General features: G+C 46.9%; 1 protein-coding gene across 1 annotated transcript in view; it reads right to left on the bottom strand.

The window, feature by feature from the left end:
• LOC136626863 (uncharacterized) overlaps nt 1-25,170 on the bottom strand; it is a 49,868-nt gene that overhangs the window by 24,425 nt on the left and 273 nt on the right. The window contains exon 2 of the mRNA XM_066601821.1: nt 13,616-13,807. Within this exon, the coding sequence (XP_066457918.1) occupies nt 13,616-13,807 (192 nt within the window). The remainder of the gene's footprint in view (nt 1-13,615; nt 13,808-25,170) is intronic.

Raw genomic sequence — 25,170 nt, 5'->3', positions numbered from 1 at the left:
CACGGGAGGTGGTGAGTTCTCCTTCAATGGAAGTCTTCAGAGGCCGGACATACATCTGTCTGGCATGATTTAGTGAATCCTACACTGACCAGGGAGTTGGACCCGATAACCCTGGAAGACCCGATGACCCCAGAGGACCCAATGACCCTTGGAGTTCCCTTCCAACTCTACCATTCTATGACTTTATGAGGGTCTCGCTCTAGCAGCCTTAAGCTAATCACTTCAGCAGCTTTGCAGACCTCTAAATTTAAATCAAATGCTGGCTCTACTGTGAGATTTGTGTTTCTTCCCCCTAGGTGCTCTGCATACCACACACCTAGTCTATTTGCTCAAGGCCCTAACATGGCATACCTTCCTGTTCACCCCCAACGAGGCTCCCTTCTTTCTTAGAGACCTTTCACGGGATTATGCAGACAAATTCACAGATTCTCACACCAAAGTCTACAGATCTAACTGCGGATCTTGATGTAAAATTGTGGGCAGGTTTTAAAGCATTTTCAGTTCTGCATCACAATTCGTAGGTAGCCTGCAGATCTTGGTGTGAAAGTTACTGAGGCTTGTGGTGCTTCGTGCAGTCTATTCCAACCCTTGTGAAAGGGTCCTTAAAGTGACACATGACTGAACGGTAGTCACATTTTCCCCATAAAGAAAGCACATCAGCCATTATATACAGGATATCCCCTGGTTATACCAGCATGCTCCATATCACTATATACAGGAGATGTATAACTTATACCAGCTGTACATATATAATTATATACAGGAGATACCCAGGTTATACCAGCATGCTCTATATTACAATATGCTGCATGTATAAAGTATACCAGCTGTACATATATAATTATATACAGAAGATATCCAGGTTATACCAGCATGCTCCAAATCACTATATACAAGAGATGTATAACTTTTACCAGCTGTACATATATAATTATATACAGGAGATCCCCAGGTTATACCAGCATGCTCCATATCACTATATACAGGAAATGTATAACTTATACCAGCTGTACATATATAATTATATACAGGAGATCCCCAGTGTGAGGGTATATGTATATATTGCCATATGTTTTCTATGCTTTTATACCTGTATGCAAGTTCTATTCAATGCTAAAATGAGAAAAACTTAATATGTCGCCTTACATCAGATTTGCAAGGCTGAGAGAGATGTGTCCAGAAATTCAGAGATGATACAGAACCGGACACGAAGGCCGCGTGCTTGGCTGTTTTCCCAGAAGCGCCGTATCTAGATAACGACTGTTTAACTACGTATATAACTATCACTGCCTCAGGCGGAAATGCGGACTTCACATATATGGTTATGCGGTGAATTTGAGCCAATGAGACCATTACCCATTCCTGGTGACATGACCAAAGGGTATAAGACCGCATGTAATCTGTAATAAAGTGCACAGTTATGTCCCCGTGTGAGGAACTATACCATACCTCCGTGTGTGGTGTCCCTTCTTTACCGCCGGCAGCGGGACATTGGAGTGGGCCTGATTGGTGCTGTACGCAAAATTTCCCTGACAGATGGCGCATCCTATGTGGGACAACAAAACTGGAGCTGTGCAGCCCAGGCCACCTGGATCCACGCCACAGGGAAACCGTCCTGCTGCAAACCAAGCCTGATCAACTCACAGAACTCCAGGTAAGACCGGCATATATTTATGTTGTGTTTTACGCTGAGAGTATTGCAGTAGGAGGGACTATCTGTGTTTTGTGACCGGACGGGTTGGGTTAGGAGTTCTACACGGTAACTCGTGGGCTTTGGGTTTGCCGTCACGGACCACTGACCATGATAAGCTCACCAATCACCCATCCAGGGACTAGTCACTAGTCTATTTGTTGCTGAAGTCCATAGTGTTTTAACGATAGTGGAGATTGTTTGTTGCATCTGCAGAATTTTTTTCTCTTTCTTTTCATTTAGTCTCACAGAAGAAGGGACCCTCGGTTGTTTTGCCATATATAACGGGCTAACAATTTGATTTTAGATGCATTCTGTGAGGCTGGTTCCATAGGAGAAGAGACCTTCGGTTGTTTTGCCGTGTATAAGGGGCTGACAATTTGGATTAAGAAGGATACACTCTATGGAGCGTGTTATTATTGTTGTTCTAATATGTGTAAGACCTTACTAAAGAATGCGGAGCCCCTCAAGGGCTGTCGTCGAGCGGATGAATTGGTGGAGGAGAGACAAGGGTCCCAATTTGTAAAATGTAAGAAAACTCTTATGAAAATGTGTGACATGGACCCGCACGGTAGCTTACAGTATGGTGACTCGGAGGAGGTCCTTAGGACCAAGAAGGGCACCTTGAAAGACAAAGGTTTACTAGAAAGTGCTGAAATGAGGAGCAGAGTGACAGTCAGAGAAAGTTAAGTATGTACACCTATTAAGAAAGTATCCGTAAGTGAAATGTTGAAAAGTACAGTAAGTGATCAAGAGGGTGTCGGGAGAGTGTCTACTGAAGGTTACATTGGCATTTAGGTAGGGAGAGAAATAAGGGGAACAAGCAAAGTCGAGAGGAAAGTTACAAAGCATGTGATTTGTTGGCAGAGAGAGAGAGAGAGGAAAAGGTGTATAATACTAGGTGGATAGATATAGATGTATGTATGTATGTATGTATATATATATATATATATATATATATATATATATATATATATATGTATATATGTACAAATGGTTAACTGAGCTTGCTTTTAGTGGGAGAAGGATTGTTTACTTGAAGCTGCAGTGTCTGTCTAGCTTTTCAAGGTCAAGAGATAAGAACAGGGAGAGAGAATGCCATACTAACTTTGAAAAGTAGCTCTGTTTGCTTTAATAAAATAGAAGCTTGTAATGAATTATACTGTCTTAGAAGGCAGGAAATATAGCAATTTCTAAGGTATATCCTTACTGGGTTCTGAGGTCACAAATGGACACGTCTTGGTCTCTTTCATACAGGTGTAAGAAAGTTATACCCCACTCACATCCTGTGGGGGCTTTTAAGAATACAGGGGTTGAAAATGAAGAACATGTTGCGCTGTCAGAAGGTCCCAGCATATGTGTTATTTATGCGTTTAAATGCAGGGAATAGTTAAACTAAAACAACTTTGTTCAGTCTGTGTTTCATCTTCGCAGAGAGCTAACAGTTATTTTGCAAAGGTGGGGGCTTTCAGACTTCACTCTAAGCTCAGGGTCACAGACAGAGAAGGAAAGGCAGGGGGGCTGAAAGATACCCATGCATTCTAAAATACTTCAGCATTTAATATAGCATATAATAGCTTCAGTAGATAAGAAATATAGAATGTCTCAGTCACTCAGCAAACTTTTTCACATAAATTGTCAAAAATAGCGCTCATTCACAATCTCATCCCAATAGAATCATGTACTTTATAACATTATAGCGCTCACCTCAATGTTTTTCAACTGATGTATGTATGTTTGTCACACTTTGTCAGTGCATCTGCATGTACTGGTACACCTTCAATGGGGGGTGACGGGGCAGACTTGAGCGCATGGATCGATGAGAGTTAGTGACCCGTGTTCAGGCTGTGACGAATGTAAAATGTGTGATGCAGATATTGACTGGGGATAAAAGTTCCCCTCCCCCATGCATAAGACTTTACTTGGTTGTGATGTGGACGTGCAGACTGTAAAGTTTAAATGAAGGTGTGAAGAAAGAAGCAAGCGGCCAGTATTGAGGGGGTGGAGTTAGATGATGTAAAAGTACGTAATGGGTCATCCCTCTTGTCGACAAAGGAGGGGGTGAGAATATTGAGCAGCTAGTAAAAGTTTTTCTTCTCAAATTTGATAAGACATTGCAAGCAGGATCAGACTAATAATGAATTTGCTTAAAGGATATCACATTTCAAATATTAATAGATGTTTGTAGATTATTCTGCCCCAATGTAACTCAGGTCTCTGTTATTGGTGCTGACATTTTACAAGCCTTATCTGCATCCATCAATTTCTTTTTTTTTTCAATGTTGTACTACTTTGAACCCGGCTACACTTCTTCCAATTGAGTACCCTGGTTCAAAGGGGGGGGGGGGGGTGGAGGAGAAGGCATAGGTGATCTAGGTATTACAGATCAGGTATTTAAAATTTTTTTGCAACAAGATTCTGATCTATTTGAAATAGAAAATCAGCATGATTGTCTAGCATTGATGCAACAAGAAAATTTAAGTTTTAAAAAGTTACTGAAGCCCCTTGTTAACAATGCATATTTTGAGCTTTTTGTAGAAGGTTCCAGGGGTGATTGATGACTCCACACTGGATATGCAGTGGTCACACAACAAGATGTCCTAAAAGCAAAAGCTCTGCCTCTGCATGTCTCAGTACAAGAAGCGGAACTGAAGGCCCTCACTGAGGCGTGTAGAGTGGCAGAAGGTAAGACGGCAACCATTTACACTGATTCGCGGTATGCATTTCGCATAGCTCATGATTACGGCCCAATATGGAGGGCCAGACAGTTTTTTACCTTATCAGGACAACCAATTGAGAATGGTGCAGGGGTGCAGAGTCTCACGGAGGCCCCACTTCTACCTGACAAAGTGCAAAGCTCACACCAATTCCTACACCGGAGAAGCAAGAGGCAACGCCATCACAGACCACAAAGCAGTGGCCCTCAAGCCGTGGAAGAAAATAAGAATTTGACAAAAACCTTGGACATAGACTACATTTTGGACTTTGATAAAAACTTTGGACTTTGATATGCTAAAGACTTTACAGTTACATTCCAGCAAGGAAGAAAAGGAAAAATGGACTAAAAAGGGACGGCGTATGGCGAACAGTCAACAGAACTTGCCTACCACGGTTCCTGTGCCCCATGATGGCCCAGCTGATGCACGGAAAGACGCACCTCTCAAAGCAGCAATAATGTCGACGCTTGAACAAGGATGAGTGGCTCCTGGGTTTTCTGTAGCGGCTGCATCATTTGTCCAATTTTGCATGATCTTTGCCGTAAAGCAACAGGGCAGAAGTAAAATTTGCCACATAACACTTGCCGGGGCCACTCTACCCATTGCCAATTGGCTACATTCAGCTCCCACTTGTGGGGAAGTATGAATACGTGCTTGTTGTTGATGTTTTTCAGGTTGGAGACCTACCCTGTTACCAAAGTAAATAAGCAGGTAACCGCACAGAAGTTCATAAATGAGGTAATCTGCAGATATGGGGCACCGGAAGTGATTGAGTCAAACAAAGGTACACACTTCACAGGTGAAATAATGCAACATCATGTCTGCTTTGGGTATATTCCAGGCTTTTCACTCACCCTACCATCCACGGAGTAGTGGGAAAGTAGATACAAAAGGCAATGAAGAAAACGGGCAAATCTTGGATTGAGTGCCTTCCATTACTTTTTTTCCCGAAGGGTACATGCCACAGTAGCTGAGTTTGGGGAATAATTTTCTTGTTAATTTTTAGAGATGAGCGAGCACCAAAAAGCTCGGGTGCTCGTTACTCGAGACGAAATTTTCGCGATGCTCGAGGGTTCGTTTCGAGTAACGAACCCCATTGAAGTCAATGGGCGACTCGAGCATTTTTGTATATCGCCGATGCTCGCTAAGGTTTTCATTTATGAAAATCGGGGCAATTCATGAAAGTGATGGGAACGACACAGAAACGGATAGGGCAGGCGAGGGGCTACATGTTGGGCTGCATATGAAGTTCACAGGTCCCACTATTAAGCCACAATAGCGGCAAGAGTGGGCCCCCCCCCCCAACAACTTTTACATCTGAAAAGCCCTCATTAGCAATGCATACCTTAGCTAAGCACCACACTACCTCCAACAAAGCACAATCCACTGCCTGCATGACACTCCGCTGCCACTTCTCCTGGGTTGCATGCTGCCCAACCCCCCCCCCCCCGGCACGACTCAGTGTCCACAGCACACACCAAACTGTCCCTGCCCAACCTTCAGCTGCCCTCATGCCACACCACCCTCATGTCTATTTATAAGTGCGTCTGCCACAGGAAAAGCAGGCACACACTGCAGAGGGTTGGCACGGCTAGGCAGCGACCCTCTTTAAAAGGGGCGGGGCGATAGTCCACAATACTGTACAGAAGCAATGAGAAATCCAATCCTGTGCCACCTCCATCTGGAGCTGCACACGTGGGCATAGCAATGGGGAACCTATGTGCCACACACTATTCATTCTGTCAAGGTGTCTGCATGCCCCAGTCATGCCCCGGTTTTTTATAAATAGTCACAGGCAGGTACAACTCCGCAATGGGAATTCCGTATGCACCCACAGCCTGGGTGGCTCCCTGGAACCCACCGGCTGTACATAAATGTATCCCATTGCAGTGCCCTGGGCAGCAGAGCTAACGTCAGATGAAATGCAGGTGGGCTTCGGCCCACACTACATGCCCCAGTCAGACTGGGGTTCTTTAGAAGTGGACACAGATGCATTTACAACTCCCTGTGGACCCACAGCATGGGTGGGTGCCAGGAAGCCACCGGCGGTACATAAAAATATCCCATTGCATTGCCCATCACAGCTGAGGTAATAATGTCATGTTTAATGCAGGTGGGCTTCGGCCCACACTGCATGCCCCAGTCAGACTGGGGTTCTTTAGAAGTGGACACATGCAGTTACAACTCCCTGTGGACCCACGGCATGGGTGGCTCCCTGGAACCCACCGGCGGTACATAAATATATCCCATTGCATTGCCCAACACAGCTGAGGTAATAATGTCATGTTTAATGCAGGTGGGCTTCGGCCCACACTGCATGCCCCAGTCAGACTGGGGTTCTTTAGAAGTGGACACAGATGCATTTCCAACTCCCTGTGGACCCACAGCATGGGTGGGTGCCAGGAAGCCACCTGCGGTACATAAATATATCCCATTGCAGTGCCCAACACAGCTGATGTAATGTCAGCTGTAATGCAGGTGGGCTAAAAATTCATTTGATTACACTGTAGGCGAGGGCCCCCAAAAATTGGTGTACCAACAGTACTAATGTACCTCAGAAAAATTGCCCATGCCCAACCAAGAGGGCAGGTGAAACCCATTAATCGCTTTGGTTAATGTGGCTTAATTGGTAACTAGGCCTGGAGGCAGCCCAGTTAAAATAAAAATTGGTTCAGGTGAAAGTTTCAACGCTTTAATGAGCATTGAAACGTATAAAAATTGTTTAGAAAAATTATATGAGTGAGCCTTGTGGGCCTGAGAAAAATTGCCCGTTTGGCGTGATTATGTGAGGTTTCAGGAGGAGGAGGAATATTATACACAGATTGATGAAGCAAAAAGGTCCCCGTTTTTGATGGTGATAGAGAACGATGCTTCCATCCGCGGGTGCAGCCTACGTATTGCTTCGGTATCGCTGCTGTCCGCTGGTGGAGAAGAGAAGTCTGGGGAAATCCAGGCTTTGTTCATCTTGATGAGTGTAAGCCTGTCGGCACTGTCGGTTGACAGGTGGGTACGCTTATCCGTGATGATTCCCCCAGCCACACTAAACACACTCTCTGACAAGACGCTAGCCGCAGGACAAGCAAGCACCTCCAGGGCATACAGCGCGAGTTCAGGCCACGTGTCCAGCTTCGACACCCAGTAGCTGCAGGGGGCAGAGGCGTCACGGAGGACGGTCGTGCGATCGGCTACGTACTCCCTCACCATCCTTTTACAGTGCTCCTGCCGACTCAGCCTTGACTGGGGAGCGGTGACACAGTCTTTCTGGGGAGCCATAAAGCTGGCAAAGGCCTTGGAGAATGTTCCCCTGCCTGCGCTGTACATGCTGCCTGATCTCTGCGCCTCCCCTGCTACCTGGCCCTCGGAACTGCGCCTTCGGCCACTAGCGCTGTCGGATGGGAAGTTTACCAATAGTTTGTCCACCAGCGCCCTGTGGTATAGCATCATTCTGGAACCCCTTTCCTCTTCGGGAATGAGAGTGGAAAGGCTCTCCTTATACCGTGGGTCGAGCAGTGTGTACACCCAGTAATCTGTGTTGGCCAGAATGCGTGTAACGCGAGGGTCACGAGAAAGGCATCCTAACATGAAGTCAGCCATGTGTGCCAGGGTACCTGTACGCAACACATGGCTGTCCTCACTCGGAAGATCACTTTTAGGATCCTCCTCCTCCTCCTCCTCCACCTCCTCCTCTGGCCATACACGCTGAAAGGATGACAGGCAAGCAGCATCTGTCCCCTCAGCAGTGGGCCAAGCTGTCTCTTCCCCCTCCTCCTCATGCTCCTCCCCCTCCTCCTCAACGTGCTGAGATATAGACATGAGGTTGCTCTGACTATCCAGCGACATACTGTCTTCCCCCGCCCCCGTTTCCGAGTGCAAAGCGTCTGCCTTTATGCTTTGCAGGGAACTTCTCAAGAGGCATAGCAGAGGAATGGTGATGCTAATGATTGCAGCATCCCCGCTCAGCATCTGGGTAGACTCCTCACAGTTTCCAAGGACCTGGCAGATGGCTGCCAACCAGGCCCACTCTTCTGTAAAGAATTGAGGAGGCTGACTCCCACTACGCCGCCCATATTGGAGTTGGTATTCCACAATAGCTCTACGCTGCTCATAGAGCCTGGCCAACATGTGGAGCGTAGAGTTCCACCGTGTGGGCACGTCGCACAGCAGTCGGTGCACTGGCAGATGAAACCGATGTTGCAGGGTCCGCAGGGTGGCAGCGTCTGTCTTGGAGTTGCGGAAATGTGTGCTGACCCGGCGCACCTTTCCGAGCAGGTATGACAAGTGTGGGTAGCTTTTCAGAAAGCGCTGAACCACCAAATTAAAGACTTGGGACAGGCATGGCACGTGGGTCAGGCTACGAGCTGCAGAGCCGCCACCAGGTTATGGCCGTTGTCACACACGACCATGCCCGGTTGGAGGCTCAGCGGCGTAAGCCAGCGGTCGGTCTGCTCTGTCAGACCCTGCAGCAGTTCGTGGGCTGTGTGCCTCTTATCTCCTAAGCTGAGTAGTTTCAGCACGGCCTGCTGACGCTTGCCCACCGCTGTGCTGCAACGCCGCATGACACCGACTGCTGGCGACGTGCTGCTGCTGACACATCTTGATTGCGAGACAGAGGTTGCGTTGGAGGAGGAGGAGGGTGGTTTAGTGTAGGAAGCATACACCGCCGCAGATACCACCACCGAGCTGGGGCACGCAATTCTGGGGGTGGGTAGGACGTGAGCGGTCCCAGGCTCTGACTCTGTCCCAGCCTCCACTAAATTCACCCAATGTGCCGTCAGGGAGATAAAGTGGCCCTGCCCGCCTGTGCTTGTCCACGTGTCGGTTGTTAAGTGGACCTTGGCAGTAAGCGCGTTGGTGAGGGCGCGTACAATGTTGCGGGAGACGTGGTCAAGCAGGCCTGGGACGGCACATCGGGAAAAGTAGTGGTGACTGGGAACCGAGTAGCGCGGGTCCGCCGCCGCCATCATGCTTTTGAAAGCCTCCGTTTCCACAAGCCTATAAGGCAGCATCTCCAGGCTGATCAATTTGGCCATGTGCACGGTTAACGCTTGAGCGTGCGGGTGCGTGGCGGCGTACTTGCGCTCGCGCTCAAACAGTGGTGCTAGCGACGTCTGGACACTGCACTGAGAGACATTGCTGGATGGGGCCGAGGACAGCGGAGGTGAGGGTGTGGGTGCAGGCCAGGAGACAGTAGTGCCTGTGTCCTCGGAGGGGGGTTGGATCTCAGTGGCAGGTTGGGGCACAGGGGGAGAGGCAGTGGTGCAAACCGGAGGCGGTGAACGGGCATCGTCCCACCTTGTGGGGTGCTTGGCCATCATATGCCTGCGCATGCTGGTGGTGGTGCTTCCCCAGCTGATCTTGGCGCGACAAAGGTTGCACACCACTGTTCGTCGGTCGTCAGGCGTCTCTGTGAAAAACTGCCACACCGTAGAGCACCTTGACCTGTGCAGGGTGGCATGGCGCGAGGGGGTGCTTTGGGAAACAGTTGGTGGATTATTCGGTCTGGCCCTGCCTCTACCCCTGGCCAATGCACTGGCTCGGCCTGTGCCCACACCCTGACTTGGGCCTCGGCGTCCTCGCCCGCGTCCACGTCCTCTAGGCCTACCCCTACCCCTCAGCATGCTGTATTACCAGTAGTGCAGAAACAGAACGCTGTAATTTAATTTGCCGCTTATTGACCTGTGGTTGGAGGCCGACTTCGTTTACGAAACGCCAGGAAATAATTTGGCGCACGCCTGCTGTAACACTTAGCTGCCTGCGTATGATTTTGTTGAAGTACTACACCCAGCACACACAGACCCAGAACACTGAGCACAGTGACAGGCAGGCCAAATAGATTTTTTGCCCAATATTTTTTAGAAAAGGCCCACTGCCTATATTCAATCAATATGTCTTCTGTCCCTGCCTAAGCGCTTCTGGCCCTGGAGTATTACTGCAGGACGCAATGCTCTGCACGGCCGATATAGCAAAAAAAAAAAAAAAAGTGCAACACTGCAAAAAGCAGCCTCCACAGTACTGCACACGGTTAGATGTGGCCCTAAGAAGGACCGTTGGGGTTCTTGAAGCCTACACTAACTCCTAACACTCTCCCTACAGCAGCTCCAACACGATAGCACTTTCCCTCAGCTATGTCAGAATGCATCTGTGGCGAGCCGCGGGAGGGGCCGATTTTTATACTCGGGTGACACCTGATCTCGCCAGCCACTCACTGCAGGGGGGTGGTATAGGGCTTGAACGTCGCAGGGGGAAGTTGTAATGCCTTCCCTGTCTTTCAATTGGCCAGAAAAGCGCGCTAACGTCTCAGAGATGAAAGTGAAAGTAACCCGAACATCGCGTGGTACTCGTTACGAGTAACGAGCATCTCGAACACGCTAATACTCGAACGAGTATCAAGCTCGGACGAGTACGTTCGCTCATCTCTATTAATTTTGTCAAAGGCCTTTCCAAGGAATTGTCAATAACACACTGATCTTCCCGCACCCCACTGTCCCTGCCTACTTGCCTCAGCCCTGGCTAACCCCAGGCGGACAACTGGGCGGCGGTCCCTGCTCTGGCTAGGGACCTGGCAACTACCTAGATGGAAACTCACTAACGGGGGACAGAGTGCCGACAGAAGAGGCAGGTGGAACAAACCAACAGAACTTACAAGTACCAGCAGGGCTGGAGATGGAGCTCACAGGCAAACTGACAGGACACTGAATAGCAACTAGTGCTGACTGAGACAAACCAGACTAGAGGCTAACAGAACCAACAGAAACAGACTGAGCAAAGGATAGCAAGAAGGAGCTGACAGACAACTAGGGACTGGCTGAGCAAAACTGCAGACAGACTGAGTAGATGAAAGCAGAACCAATAACTGGCAGTGAGCTCAATTCACTGCCAGTCTTTTAACCACAAGGCTCCACCCAGGGGCGGAGAGTGGGAGGAGACCACTCCACCCACTGCTGTATAAGAAGAACGGAGGAGTGCGGGCGGCACCCTACGGGCGGACACACCCACGCCGCCGCCCACCGGCCGCCCCAAGCCGCTGGGATAACCCTGACACAGGGCTCCAGGCCGCTGGAGCGACGCGCGCCGACCGCGGGACCCCGTGCCGCGCTGCATGGTAACACCTTATTTGCTATTATCACTGTTAATAATAATGTAGATTGGATGAATTATATCTATTACAATCAGCAGAGGTTTGTAAACTACACCAGGGATGCTTTTCAAGGGTTAGCTGACCAGTTAGGGCCTACTGCATCCATGGCGTTCCAAAATAGAGTGGCCCTGGATATGATTTTAGCAGAAAGAGGTTGGGTATGTAACTTCCTGTATGTGTATTATCCCTTTGATCAAAAAGAGTATGCGTAAGGGACTGGATAATGTGACACCAACATTTCCCTTGTTTAAAAAGATGAAGAGCCAGTTCCGATAATGCCAACCACGTACGTTACCAGAATAGAGAAATATACTAGTACTGCGCCTGCCCCGATCTTCTAAGATGGATTGTCAGTGGAATTCCCATTTGCCTAGGGATAGTGCAGAAGACCTTACGTTCCAGCGAGGGAACACTCTGCAGGGTGTTAACTTGTACAGATAGAGGGTATGGATGCCCGGAAATGAGCCCAGGGAATCCATGGCCTCGTTCTGAGGTGAGGTAGGGATCCACCTTCCTAGGAGTAGGGCCTTACGGGCAGTGGGGAAACCCTGACGCAAGGGAGAGGCGACCGAGGGAGAGTGCAAGGTCTGGTGCTTGATCTCCATATTAAGTTTTTAGGGGAGTTTGTGAGGATATATATATATATATATATATATATATATATATTGCCATATGTTTTTTATGCTTTTATATCTGTATGCAAGTTCTATTCAATGCTAAAATGAGAAAAAACTTATATGTCGCCTTACATCAGATATTCCAAAGGCCTTGCAAGGCGAAGACAAAATGTATCTTGAACACCGCAAGAAAGAACCGGATATGAAGGCCGTGTGCTTGGCTGTTTTCCCAGAAGCGCCGTATCTAGATAACGACTGTTCAACTACGTATATGATTATCACTGTCTCAGGCGGAAATCCGGACTTTACATATATGGTTATGCGGTGAATTTGAGCCAATGAGACCATCACCCATTCCTAGTGATGTGACCAAAGGGTATAAGACCCCATGTAATCTGTAATAAAGTGCACAGTTATGTCCCCGTGTGAGGAACTATACCAGACCTCCGTGTGTGGTGTCTCTTCTTTACCGCCGACAGCGGGGCATTGGGGTGAGCCTGATTGGTGCTGTACGCAAAATTTCCCTGACACCAGGTTATACCAGCATGCTCCATATCACTATATACAGGAGGTGTATAACTTATACCAGCTGTTTATTTATAATTATATACAGGAGACTCAGCAGACTTTACCCTGTGCAGCAGCACACAGCATGTCACAGGCAGTAAGCAGACTGTACCATGTGCAGCATCATGCAGCATGTCACAGGCAGTAAGCAGACTATACCCTGGGCAGCATCATGCAGCATGTCACAGGCAGTAAGCAGACTGTACCCTGGGCAGCAGCATGTCACGGGCAGTAAGCAGACTGTTCCCTGGGAAGCAGCATGCAGCATGTCACAGGCAGTAAGCAGTCTTTACCCTCTGCAGCAGCACGCAGCATGTCACAGGCCGTAAGCAGACTATAAACCTGTGCAGAAGAATGCAGCATGTCAAAGGCAGTAAGCAAACTGTACCATCTGCAGTAGCATGCAGCACGTCAGAGGCAATGAGCAGTCTTTACACTGTGCAGCAGCACACAGCATGTCACAGGCAGTAAGCAGACTGTACCCTGTGCAGCAGAACACAGCATGTCACAGGCAGTAAGTAGACTGTACCCTGTGCAGCAGCACGCAGCATGTCACAGGCAGTAAGCAGACTGTACCCTGTGCAGAAGCACGCAGCATGTCACAGGCAGTAAGCAGACTGCACCCTGTGCAGCAGCATGTCACAGGCAGTGAGTAGACTGTACCCTGTGCAGCAGCACGCAGCATGTCACAGGCAGTAAGCAGACTGTACCCTGTGCAGCAGAACACAGCATGTCACAGGCAGTAAGCAGACTGTACCCTATGCAGTAGAACACAGCATGTCACAGGCAGTAAGCAAACTGTACCCTGTGCAGCAGCACGCAGCATGTCACAGGCAGTGAGCAGACTGCAACCTGTGGAAAATAGACAAATCAGAGCAGAACCCACCGACACAAGGGGCGTCGCCATCCACTGAGGACAGGAGGAACTTCCCAGACTCCTCTCGGCACTGCAGTGTGATATTCTTCCCCTCATATCCCTGCTGACAGGAGACGACCACAAAACTGTTCATTGAGATCTCCGTGAAGTTCTCCGGGAAATCCACCATATGCGTCCACGGAGAGGCTTTACGGCAAACACCTGGCAAGAGAAAGATGTAATCAGATGAGGGGGGAAGATGAAGAAAAAAATAAAGTGAGAAAAACTTTACACTTTCCATCAAAGGAAACATAGTGAAAACTGTATATGTCTGTGTACAGGGAGCTCCCCCTAGTGGTGGCTGTATATATCTGTATATAATGAGCTCCCCCTAGTGGTGGCTGTATATATCTGTATGTAGTGAACTCCACCTAGTGGAGGCTGTATATATCTGTATACAGTGAGCTCCCTCTAGTGGTTGCTGTATATATCTGTATACCGTGAGCTCCACCTAGTGGTGGCTGTATATATCTGTGTGTAGTGAGCTCCCCATAGTGGTGGCTGTATATATCTGTATACAATGAGCTCCCCCTAGTGGTGACTGTATATATCTATATACAGTGAACTCCCCCTAGCGGTGGCTGAATATATCTATATACAGTGAGCTCCCTCTAGTGGTTGTTATATATATCTGTATACCGTGAGCTCCACCTAGTGGTAGCTGTATATCAGAAAGCAAGGAGCTCCCCCTAGTGTAAGCTGTATATATCTTGTGGTAAGACAGTACACAGATTAGCCTGCAGTGGGCTGTAAACAGGCCTTCTGTGTACTGGAAGGTGTGCTAATCAGCAGGGACTGCTGTACATATGCATCTGGAAAAGCTAAAATCTCCAAACACATTTAGTCCCTGGCTGAGAGTCGGGGCTACTGCTGCAAGCCAGATACAGAGCTGGAGCTACTCCCTGAGAGGGAGGCTATGAGGAGATTGAAAGCCTGACATCTGTGGGAGACCAGGCTGTGGTAACGCCACAAGTCTGACAGGGCAGGATGCCCCCAGTCTGACACCCAGTTGGGTATGTGTAGTGTCAGTAAGCCACTGTGTCAGTAGTGAGTGAGGAAGCTAGTGTTTGGTTAGCGCCTGGACGGGTGAGTGTTTGTTCTGCTTATAGCACCAAGTGTATACGCTGCTAGTGGCTGCTGTGTTTCCACTGGATTATTTATGATTGTTCAGACTTTTACATAGACTGAGTGAGCCTCTGTGTTTTCGTCGACCCCACCCACCACGCAGACATTGCCATAATATGTATACAGTGAACTCATCTATATGCAGTGAGTTCTAACTAATGGTGGCTGTGTATATAGGGAGTTGTCTATAGTGATGGCTGTATGTATCTGTATACAGAGTGCTCCCCCTAGTGATCACTGCATATATTTACATACAGTAAATATATGTTCCCTCTAGTGATGTCTGCATACAGTGAACTCCAACTAGTGGTTGCTGTATATAGCTATCAACAGTGAGTTACTCCCAGTTGTGGCTGCATATATGTATATAGGGAGCTCCCTCTAGTGATGGCTGTATGTATATGTACAAAGTGATCTCGCTTAGTGGGTGCTGTATATATTTATATATAGATAGCTGCCCCCTAGTGGTGGCTATTTACATCTGTATACAGTGAGCTCCCATTAGTCATTGCAGTATATCTGTATACAGGGAGCTCTCTCTAGTGATAGCTATATAAATGTGTATCACAAACTTGTCACGGAGAGAGAGAGGGAACCCCAACTGATCCCGCCTCTATCACCAATTACTCACGCATCGACTATTTTGAGTGCATTTGACGCTACCAACCATCACGGCAGAGCCTCAATCAATCACTCTAGGGAGATTGCAAGCTTGTAGCCATTAAAATACAGGCCGATTTGTATACAGCTTTCCTGGGCTTCTGCAAGCATGTAAAGCGAAAGCTCAAATCACCACCTGGTCCGGTCCAACGCACACCAGCGCTCTACAGTGCTGCGTAGAATACACACGCTGCCACCACCAGCTTGTTACAGGTAGATTGGGACCCAGACTTATGAATTACTAGCGTATACAGTATACCCGGCTTCGCCCAAGGTAATTTGGTACTGGTGTTTATCTGGTGTTCACATGGAAAATCTTATGAAGTCGTGGTTACTTTAGAGATACCGGAAAAACATATGTTCACCATTTTGCATAGTTCTCTGCGTTACCCAGGAAACACCACGTGGAGGTAACCATGCGACGTTTCCTTTATATAAAATGACATCAGGAAGTGAGAGAATTAGATTCCATACGTAAAATTTGGACACTAATTCTTTTGCATTTAGAATTAAGTACTAGAGTTGGGACCCTTTAACTTTTTCTATGTATGACATAATCAATGCCCATGCCAAATTTCAAGTTTCTATGACATCGGGAAGTGAGAGAATTAGATTTCGTATGTAAAATGTGGACGCTAATTCTTTTGCGCATAGAATTAAATAATCGAGTTGGGACCCATTAACTTTTCCTATTTATAACATAATCAACGCCTGTTCCAAATTTCATGTTTCCATGACACCAAGAAGTGAGAGAATTAGATTCCGTACGTAAAATTTGGACGCTAATTCTTTTGCGCATAGAATTGAGTAATTGAGTTGGGATCCATTAGCTTTTCCTATTTCTGACATAATCAATGCTCGTGCCAAATTTCACATTTCTATGACACCGGAAAGTGAGAAAAATACATTCTGCACATAACATTTGGACGCTAATTCTTTTGCGCATAGAATCGAATAATTGAGTTGGGACCCATTAGCTTTTCCTATTTATGACATAATCAATGCTCGTGCAAAATTTCACGTTTCTATAACACTGGAAAGTGAGAAAATTACATTCCGTATGTAAAATTTGGACGCTAATTCTTTTGCGCATAGAATTGAATAATCGAGTTGGGACCCATTAGCTTTCCCTATTTATGACATAATCAATGCTTGTGCCAAATTTCATGTTTCTATGACACCAGAAAGTGAGAAAAATTCATTCCGCACATAAAATTTGGACGCTAATTTTTTTGCGCATAGAATTAAATAATCGAGTTGGGACCCATTAGTTTTTCCTGTTTATGATATAATTAAAGATGAGCGAACACCAAAATGTTCGGGTTCGCGTTATTCGAAACGAACTTCCCGCGATGTTCGGGTGTTCGTTTTGAATAACGAACCCCATTGAAGTCAATGGGCGACCGGAACATTTTTGTATTTCGCCGATGCTCGCTAAGGTTTTCATGTGTGAAAATCTTGGCAATTCAAGAAAATGATGGGAACGACACAGCAACGGATAGGGCAGGCGAGGGGCTACATGTTGGGCTGCATCTCAAGTTCACAGGTCCCACTATTAAGCCACAATAGCGGCAAGAGTGAGACCCCCCCGCACTGTCAGCATAACGATCGTTCTCCTCTGCCACAGCTGTAACAGCTGTGGCAGAGAAGAACGATGTTAGCCCATTGAATTCAATGGAGCCGTCAATACAGCCGACTCCACTGAATGCAATGGGCTGCCGGCGATCGCGGGATGAATTGTCGGAAAGGGCTTAAATATATAAGCCCTTCCCTGCAATTCATCCAGAAATGTGTAAAAATAAAAAATATATATATACTCACCTGGTGCCGGCAGACGGAGTTCAGCACGGCAGGCTGCAGTTCTCCTGAACTGCTCTGAACAGCTGTGAGTAGTATTCAGCAGCCGGGGATTTAAAATCCCCGCCTGCTGAATAAGATGCCTCTGATTGGTCACAGCCTGACCAATCAGAGGCCAGCCCTCACTCACACCCATTCATGAATTCATGAATGGGTGAGTGAGGGCTGCCTCTGATTGGCTCAGGGGCAGCTCTCCTGCCCCTGAGCCAATCAGAGGCAGCCCTCACTCACCCATTCATGAATGGGTGTGAGTGAGGGCTGGCCTCTGATTGGTCAGGCTGTGACCAATCAGAGGCATCTTATTCAGCAGGCGGGGATTTTAAATCCCCGGCTGCTGAATACTACTGGCTGTGACCAATCAGAGGCATCTTATTCAGCAGGCGGGGATTTTAAATCCCCGGCTGCTGAATACTACTCACAGCTGTTCAGAGCAGTTCAGGAGAACTGCAGCCTGCCGCGCTGAACTCCGTCTGCCGGCACCAGGTGAGTATATATATATTTTTTATTTTTACACATTTCTGGATGAATTGCAGGGAAGGGCTTATATATTTAAGCCCTTTCCGACAATTCATCCCGCGATCGCCGGCAGCCCATTGCATTCAGTGGAGTCGGCTGTATTGCCGGTTCCATTGAATTCAATGGGCAAACATCGTTCTTCTCTGTCACAGCTGTTACAGCTGTGGCAGAGAAGAAGGATTTGTCTTCTATATGTTCTCAATGGGGTTGGCGCTGCTGCCGCCGGCCCCATTGAGCGCATATAGAAAAGATTTCTCAGGGAAGAAAGTTAAAGTAACCCGAACATCCGAACATCGTGTGGTGTTCGTTACGAATAACGAACATCCCGAACACCCTAATATTCGCCCGAGCATCAAGCTCGGACGAGTACGTTCGCTCATCTCTAGATATAATCAATGCTTGTGCCAAATTTCACGTTTCTATGACACCGGAAAGTGAGAAAATTACATTCTGTTCGTAAAATTTGGACACTAATTCTTATGCGCATAGAATTGAATAATCAAGTTGGGACCCATTAGCTTTTCCTATTTATGACATAATCAATGCTCGTGCCAAATTTCTCGTTTCTATAACACCGGAAAGTGAGAGAAATACATTGCGCACGTAAAATTTGGACGCTAATTCTTTTGTGCATAGAATTAAATAATCGAGTTGGGACCCATTAGTTTTTCCTATTTATGACATAATCAATGCCTGTTCCAAATTTCTTGTTTCCATGACACCAAGAAGTGAGAGAATTAGATTCCGTACATAAAATTTGGACGCTAATTCTTTGGCGCTAAGAATTGAATAATCGAGTTGGGATCCATTAGCTTTTCCTATTTATGACATAATCAATGCTCGTGCAAAATTTCACGTTTCTATGACATAGGGAAGTGAGAGAATTAGATTCCGTACGTAAAATTTGGACGCTAATTCTATTGCGCAAAGAATTGAATTATCGAGTTGGGACCCATTAGCTTTTCCTATTTATGACATAATCAATGCCCGTACCAAATTTAAAGTTTCTATGACATTGGGAAGTGAGAGATTTAGATTCCATACGTAAAATTTCAACTCTAATTCTTTTGCGCTAGAATTGAATAATCGAGTTGGGACCCAATTACTTTTCCTATTTTGGAGATTATCTATGCTTGTGCCAAAATTCATGTTTCTACGACATCGGGAAGTTGGAGAACTTTTGGCGAGTCAGTCAGTGAGTCAGTCAGTGAGTCAGTGAGTGAGTCAGTGAGTGAGTCAGTCAGTGAGTGAGTCAGTCAGTGAGTGAGTCAGTCAGTCAGTCAGTCAGTCAGTCAGTCAGTCAGTCAGTCAGTCAGTGAGGGCTTTCAGCTTTATATATATAGATGAACACAATATTTAGAGTTATGATTTGTTTTAAAACAGACTAGACTTGACTAATAAATTGTAAATTTATTCTAGAAAAAGACCAGCAGTGCTAAATATGTATAAGTATACTGAAAGGACACAGGAGTATAAGGATATACAGGTATATACAAGACAGTGTCTTTAAAATAAACAGGAGAAAATAAAAGAAAGATCCTGGATTTGGGATACACGGCCCAAAGGCTCTGATTGGCGGAGTTCCTAAAAGCAAAAATGGGATAGTCCATATGCAGCAGCATATCTCTATGGTCTGACAACTTGTTCTCTGTGAGCTCCCAGTTTTAACAGTTTCCCCAGAACACACCGCCCCCTTTGAGGTCATACAGAAAAGGGAGGATTGGATTGTGGAAAATCATAATTCTGAATTTCGGTCATATCTCTGCACGTGGTCCTCCGATTAGGAAGTTATGTCTGCTATATTTCTGGTCATGATTTTATCTATTCATTGATATCAAGTATGACACGTGAATTATAACCAGGTCTGGGTGATCTGGGGCCTGTACCAAAATGTGTGCGGGTGTATTTTATTCAGCTGGGCTGCCCGATTCTGTAAATATGTTTCATATATGGCTGGGACCCTCACACAACTGATAATTCTTATTAAAAGATTTCCCCTAATCTGAATTTTCGGCTCCGGCGGGTCTGCAGCGCCCTCTGCTGGGTGAATGGTTTTTCTAAGACTTCATTACCGAGTGCAGGTCATACAACTCATGTATCCTCATGCTTATACTAACCAAAACACATACAGGGGGGAGAAGAAAGAAAGTGGGTTATTTACATCACAGCCCGGCTCAGGAGGGGGAGACAATGGCCGTTTCTAAATGTGAATATAAACAGGCAGGGGGAACTAAGAAGCCTCTATAACTGCATCCCAACTATTCAGGGCCGGCAGGGGATTATACAGGGGATAAAAAATTGGATGCCAAATATAGGTCTAAGGCTGGACATACAAACCAACATGGCTGACGGCCTAACAGTCTCTATGTTGACACTATGTATACAGAGAGCTCCCCCTAGTGGTTGTGGTATAAATCTGTAAATAGAGATTTCTCCATACTGCTTGCTGCATATGTATGTATACAGCGAGCTTCCCCTAGTCATTGATGTATATATCTTTATACAGGGAGCTCCCCATAGTGGTGGCTGCATATATCTGTATACTGCCAGCTCCATATAGTGATAGCTGTATATAATTGTATACAGGCAGCTCCCCCTAGTGGTGGCTGTATAAACCTGATTACAAGGAGCTCAACCTAGTGGTGGCTTTATATATGTATGTACAGGGAGTTTTCTCTAGTGGTGGCTGTATATATCTGTATACATGTGATACAGATGGACATGGAGGCTCTGGTACCCTGTTGGAAAGCCTCTAGCTTGGATACAAGATGATATGGACAGGCGTGGAGGTATACAGGTTCTGTACGGGATCCTGCGGCATATTGCTCCACATTTGCTGCAACTGAGCCTCTAGATCAGTGGTTCCCAAAGTTGCCTATATGAACCCCCAGGGGGCGATTTTGACTTACTGTGGGTCCATGTCAGCAATAAAAATATTTGAGGATGTATGAGATATAAATAGGGGTCCATGTGAGCGGACCCCATTCAGGCAGGTCATCATGAACATTTAGGCTCTCTGACATAATCCACCTTCCACAGATTGTACAGAATACGTGTAATAGAAGTTACTGACCTCTCTGATATCTCATAAAGTCGTTTATGTAAAGCTCACATTAAACTTCTTGGGCTCCGGTGACAGACGGAAAAGAGCCGCGCAGCCGCTGATTTACCTAGAAAGTTTCTGCTGTGCATCGTTTTCACGGGATCCGCTGGAGCCCAAGAAGTTTTGCGCAAACTATATCTACTGCTTTGTGGTGTCCTATGTTCAAGTTTTCGTACCGGAATTAACGAATCACGTCGTATCCGCTGCTTATCCTGCATTATGGACGATCTCAAGAAAGGCTTCGATAGTTTTTCCATCTTCATACCTCATGAAAGGGGTCTTAGCGCGGCGCCAACCTTCTTACAAAAAAAGAAAGTGATTGCAAACCCCTGGAGGTGGAGATGTGAGACTAGACCTCTGTAATGTGAAGCCACATATGGACCAATCGCTATCAGGGCATCAGGCTCCTCCCATTAACAGTATTACTTGTAGGTTAATTTACGGAAGAATTTTTCTCGGTTCTGCTTTGTTTTGTCCCGAATCCAGATATTTACTTTTTACATTTTTTGTCTTCAATAAAGATCTGAATAAAAATTGTACGTTTTCCTGTTTTTACAATTGTCCACCTACAAACCCCTATAAGGGTCACTACCCACTACAGTTTTTTTTCACTGTGCAATTCGCAGCGTTTTTTTTTTTCTGCAGGGGTGTATGGGACTTGTTATGTTAAAATCATGAACGCGCAAAATCGCGATTTCGTGGTAAATTGTGTTTTTGCGCGAACGCGATTTTAACATTACAAGTCCTATAGACCCCTGCAGAAAAAAAAACGCTGCGAATTTCGCTGTGAAAAAAAACTGTAGTGGGCAGTCACCCTAAGTGATCAACACTTTGTCAGCTGGGAGAACCCATCTGTAATAAGTTAAGGAAACTTCAACATTAGGCCGGCTGCACGCGGCCGGATTAGCACTGCGCTCCGGATTAGCACTGCGCTCCGGATTAGCACTGCGCTCCAGATTCTGCAGCAGATACCGCCCTTAGCATGCTATTGAAAAATGCTTTTTCCTGCACACCAGTGGAAATCAATTGCGATTTTCTGCTCTCGGAAGAAAAATTGCAGCATGTTCTATTTGAAGTCAATGGACGTTGTCTGACCCACTGCCCTTCCACAACTGACATTGCGGTAAAGTCACGGATTCTGCATCATGGCTAGGCAATAACGTGGGAAATGCAGGGGTTAAAAAAAAAACCTGTACAGTGCATGTCCAACGGCGAGCCGTGTGCACCATCCGCAATACGGAAAAGAAGAAGAAATCACAGGTATGCGCGGATGCCAGCTGGGCGCTAAGAGCTCCTGCATGCGGAATCCAACCCACCAGTGTGCAGCCAGCTTTAGGCAGACAAGTGGTCTACGGAGCAAAAAGGTTTGTGAACCTCTGCTCTACATCATGTAAACTCGTAGACTGTTGAAGTTGGCATGCCAGATGGTCCCATACATGTTCTATTGGTGATAAATCTTGTGACCGGGCAGCCATGGAAGTGTGAGACTGTTGTGGGGCTTTATGGGACCCCCTTGTGTGCGGCCGAGCATTATACTGCTAGAAATGACCTCTTTGAAGACGGGGTTGCTGGATGTCCTGAAAATTATGCCCATTGCCAATGTCAATTGCATCAAAAATACAGGGGACCGGCATATGGCCCTCCAAATCATCACACTAGCAGTGGGGGCAGGATTAAGGCGCTTACACGAACGTCTCCAGACACAAACATGGCTATCGTCAATAACTGAAATAAGCCTGGATTTGTTGCTGAAGAGAACCCATTTCCACTCCGAAGCTTCCGGTTTCACCGTTCACATCAACACTGCAGATGGAGGCGACGATGAGTGGATGTTAAATGTCCTTCAGCCAAGCGCCCGGAAATGGTACCAACAGACACAGGAGTGTAACAATGGCGCCACCTGTCTCTGGATGGTGGATAATAAAACAGCTGGCACTCCTCGTGAATGTCAGGCAATTAGACACTCCTCTCTAATGGTGGTCTGTAACGGGCGTCCTGAGCCCGGTCACCTTTTTCCCCCCCATCCACCGGTCCCAAAACCCCCAACAGTCTGGTCAGATGCTCCTCTCTACTTGTAGTTTGTAGGGGGCATCCTGTGCCCGGTCACCTTGTGTGCCCTCACACATCCACTGGTCTCAACACCTCCTAACAGTCTGGTCAGACGCTCCTCTCTACTGGTGGTCTGTAGGAGGCGTCCTGAGCCTGGTCACCTTGTGTGCCTCACACAATCACTGGTCCCAACACCTTCTAAAAGTCTGGTCAGATGCTTCTCTCTACTGCTGGTCTGTAGGGGCATCCTGCGCCTGGTCACTTTGTGTGTCCTCACAGATCCACTGGTCCCAACAGTCTGGTCAGATGCTCCTCTCTACTGGTGGTCTGTAGGGGGCATACAGAGCCCAGTCACCTTGTGTGCCCCCTCACCCCCACCCCATCCACTGGTCTTAACACCTGAGCCCGGTCACCTTGTGTGCCTCACACAATCACTGGTCCCAACACCTTTTAAAAGTCTGGTCAGATGCTCCTCTCTACTGGTGGTCTGTAGGGGGCATCCAGAGCCCGGTCACCTTGTGTGCCCCCCACCCCCACCCCCACCCCATCCACTGGTCTCAACACCTCCTAACAGTCTGGTCAGACGCTCCTCTCTACTGGTGGTCTGTAGGGGGCATCCTGAGCCCGGTCACCTGGTGTGCCCCCACCCACTGGTCCCAACAGTCTGGTCAGACACTCCTCTTTACTGGTGGTCTGTAGGGGTGTCCTGAGGCCGCTCACCTTGTGTGCCCTCACACATCCACTGGTCCCAACACCTCCTAACAGTCTGGTCAGATGCTCCTCCCCACTGGTGGTCTGTTAGGGTCGTCATGAGCCCGGTCACCTTGTCTGCCCCAATCCACTGATCCCAACCCCTCCAAACAGTCTGAACAGAACGTCCGGTGGGGACAATTCATCGATATGATCATCCAGCTTCTCCCACCCTAATAATGCGCCCCTCTCAGACTCTGGTAACTGGGTGAAATCTCTTCTCTGTGTCGTAGAGGCATCTAGTGGTCAACAAGCTCTACAAGCGGTAGCAGAGGTCACTACACACAAGGAGCCTCTGAAAGCCTCTTATAGGCCTAGGGGGGTACCACTTTCAGGACCTCTGGTGATGGAACTATTCATCTAATCACCTAACAACTCTAATCATCTGTATATCAGCCTGAGATGGAACTGCATGCTGAATTTTGCAAAACAACGACAACGTCTTTTTAGGGGCTGGGTTTTTTTTTACACAAGTGTGAATCTGTATGTAGTGAGCTCCCCCTAGTGGTGGATGTATATATCTGTATGTAGTGAGTTCCCCCTAGTGTTGTCTGTATAGATCTGTATGTAGTGAGCTCCCCCTAGTGGTGGATGTATATATCTGTATGTAGTAAGCTCTCCTAGTGGTGTATGTATATATTTGTATGTTGTGAGCTCCCCTTAGTGATGGCTGCATATTACTGTATACAGTGAGCTCCCCCTAGTGGTGTATGTATGTATTTGTATGTAGTGAGCTCCTCCTAGTGATAGCTGTATATTTTTGCATACAGTGAGCTCCCCCTAGTGGTTGCTGTATATTTCTGTATACAGTGAGCTCCCCCTAGTGGTGGCTGTATATATATGTATGTAGTGAGCTCACCCTAGTGATGGCTGTATATTACTGTATACAGTGAGCTTCCCCTATTGGTGTCAGTATATATTTCTATGTAGTGAGATCCTCCTAGTGATAGCTGTATATTTCTGTATACAGTGAGCTCCCCCTAGTGGTTGCTGTATATATCTGTATGTAGTGAGCTCCCCCTAGTGGTGGCTGTATATTTCTGTATACAGTGAGCTCCCCCTTGTGGTGGCTGTATATATCTGTATGTAGTGAACTCCCCCTAGTGGTGGCTGTATATTTCTGTATACATTGAGCTCCCCCTTGTGGTGGCTGTATATATCTGCAATCAGTTAGCTCCCCTAATAGTAGTTCTATTTATCTGTATACATGGAGCTTCACCTAGTGGTAGCTGTATTTAGCTGTATACAGGGAGCTCCCTCTAGTGGTGGGCGCAGGCAGGCAGAAATGTTTCTACATCTGTCTTTTATGTTGATGTTGTAAATAAAATATTAAATAAGCTCCAAACTGTAGCATAACTATAGTTGTCATAGGCTGTAAACTACTAGTACTCCGGATGCAGCCTGCAATGTAAAGAATGGTGGTTACCCTTCTGCGTGTCACCTGTAGAGCTCTACTATAACGGGG

This window comes from Eleutherodactylus coqui, chromosome 5 (genome assembly GCF_035609145.1).
Source record: "Eleutherodactylus coqui strain aEleCoq1 chromosome 5, aEleCoq1.hap1, whole genome shotgun sequence".
Taxonomy (NCBI): Eukaryota; Metazoa; Chordata; class Amphibia; order Anura; family Eleutherodactylidae; genus Eleutherodactylus; species Eleutherodactylus coqui.
This window is presented reverse-complemented; position numbering and strand designations above follow the sequence as displayed.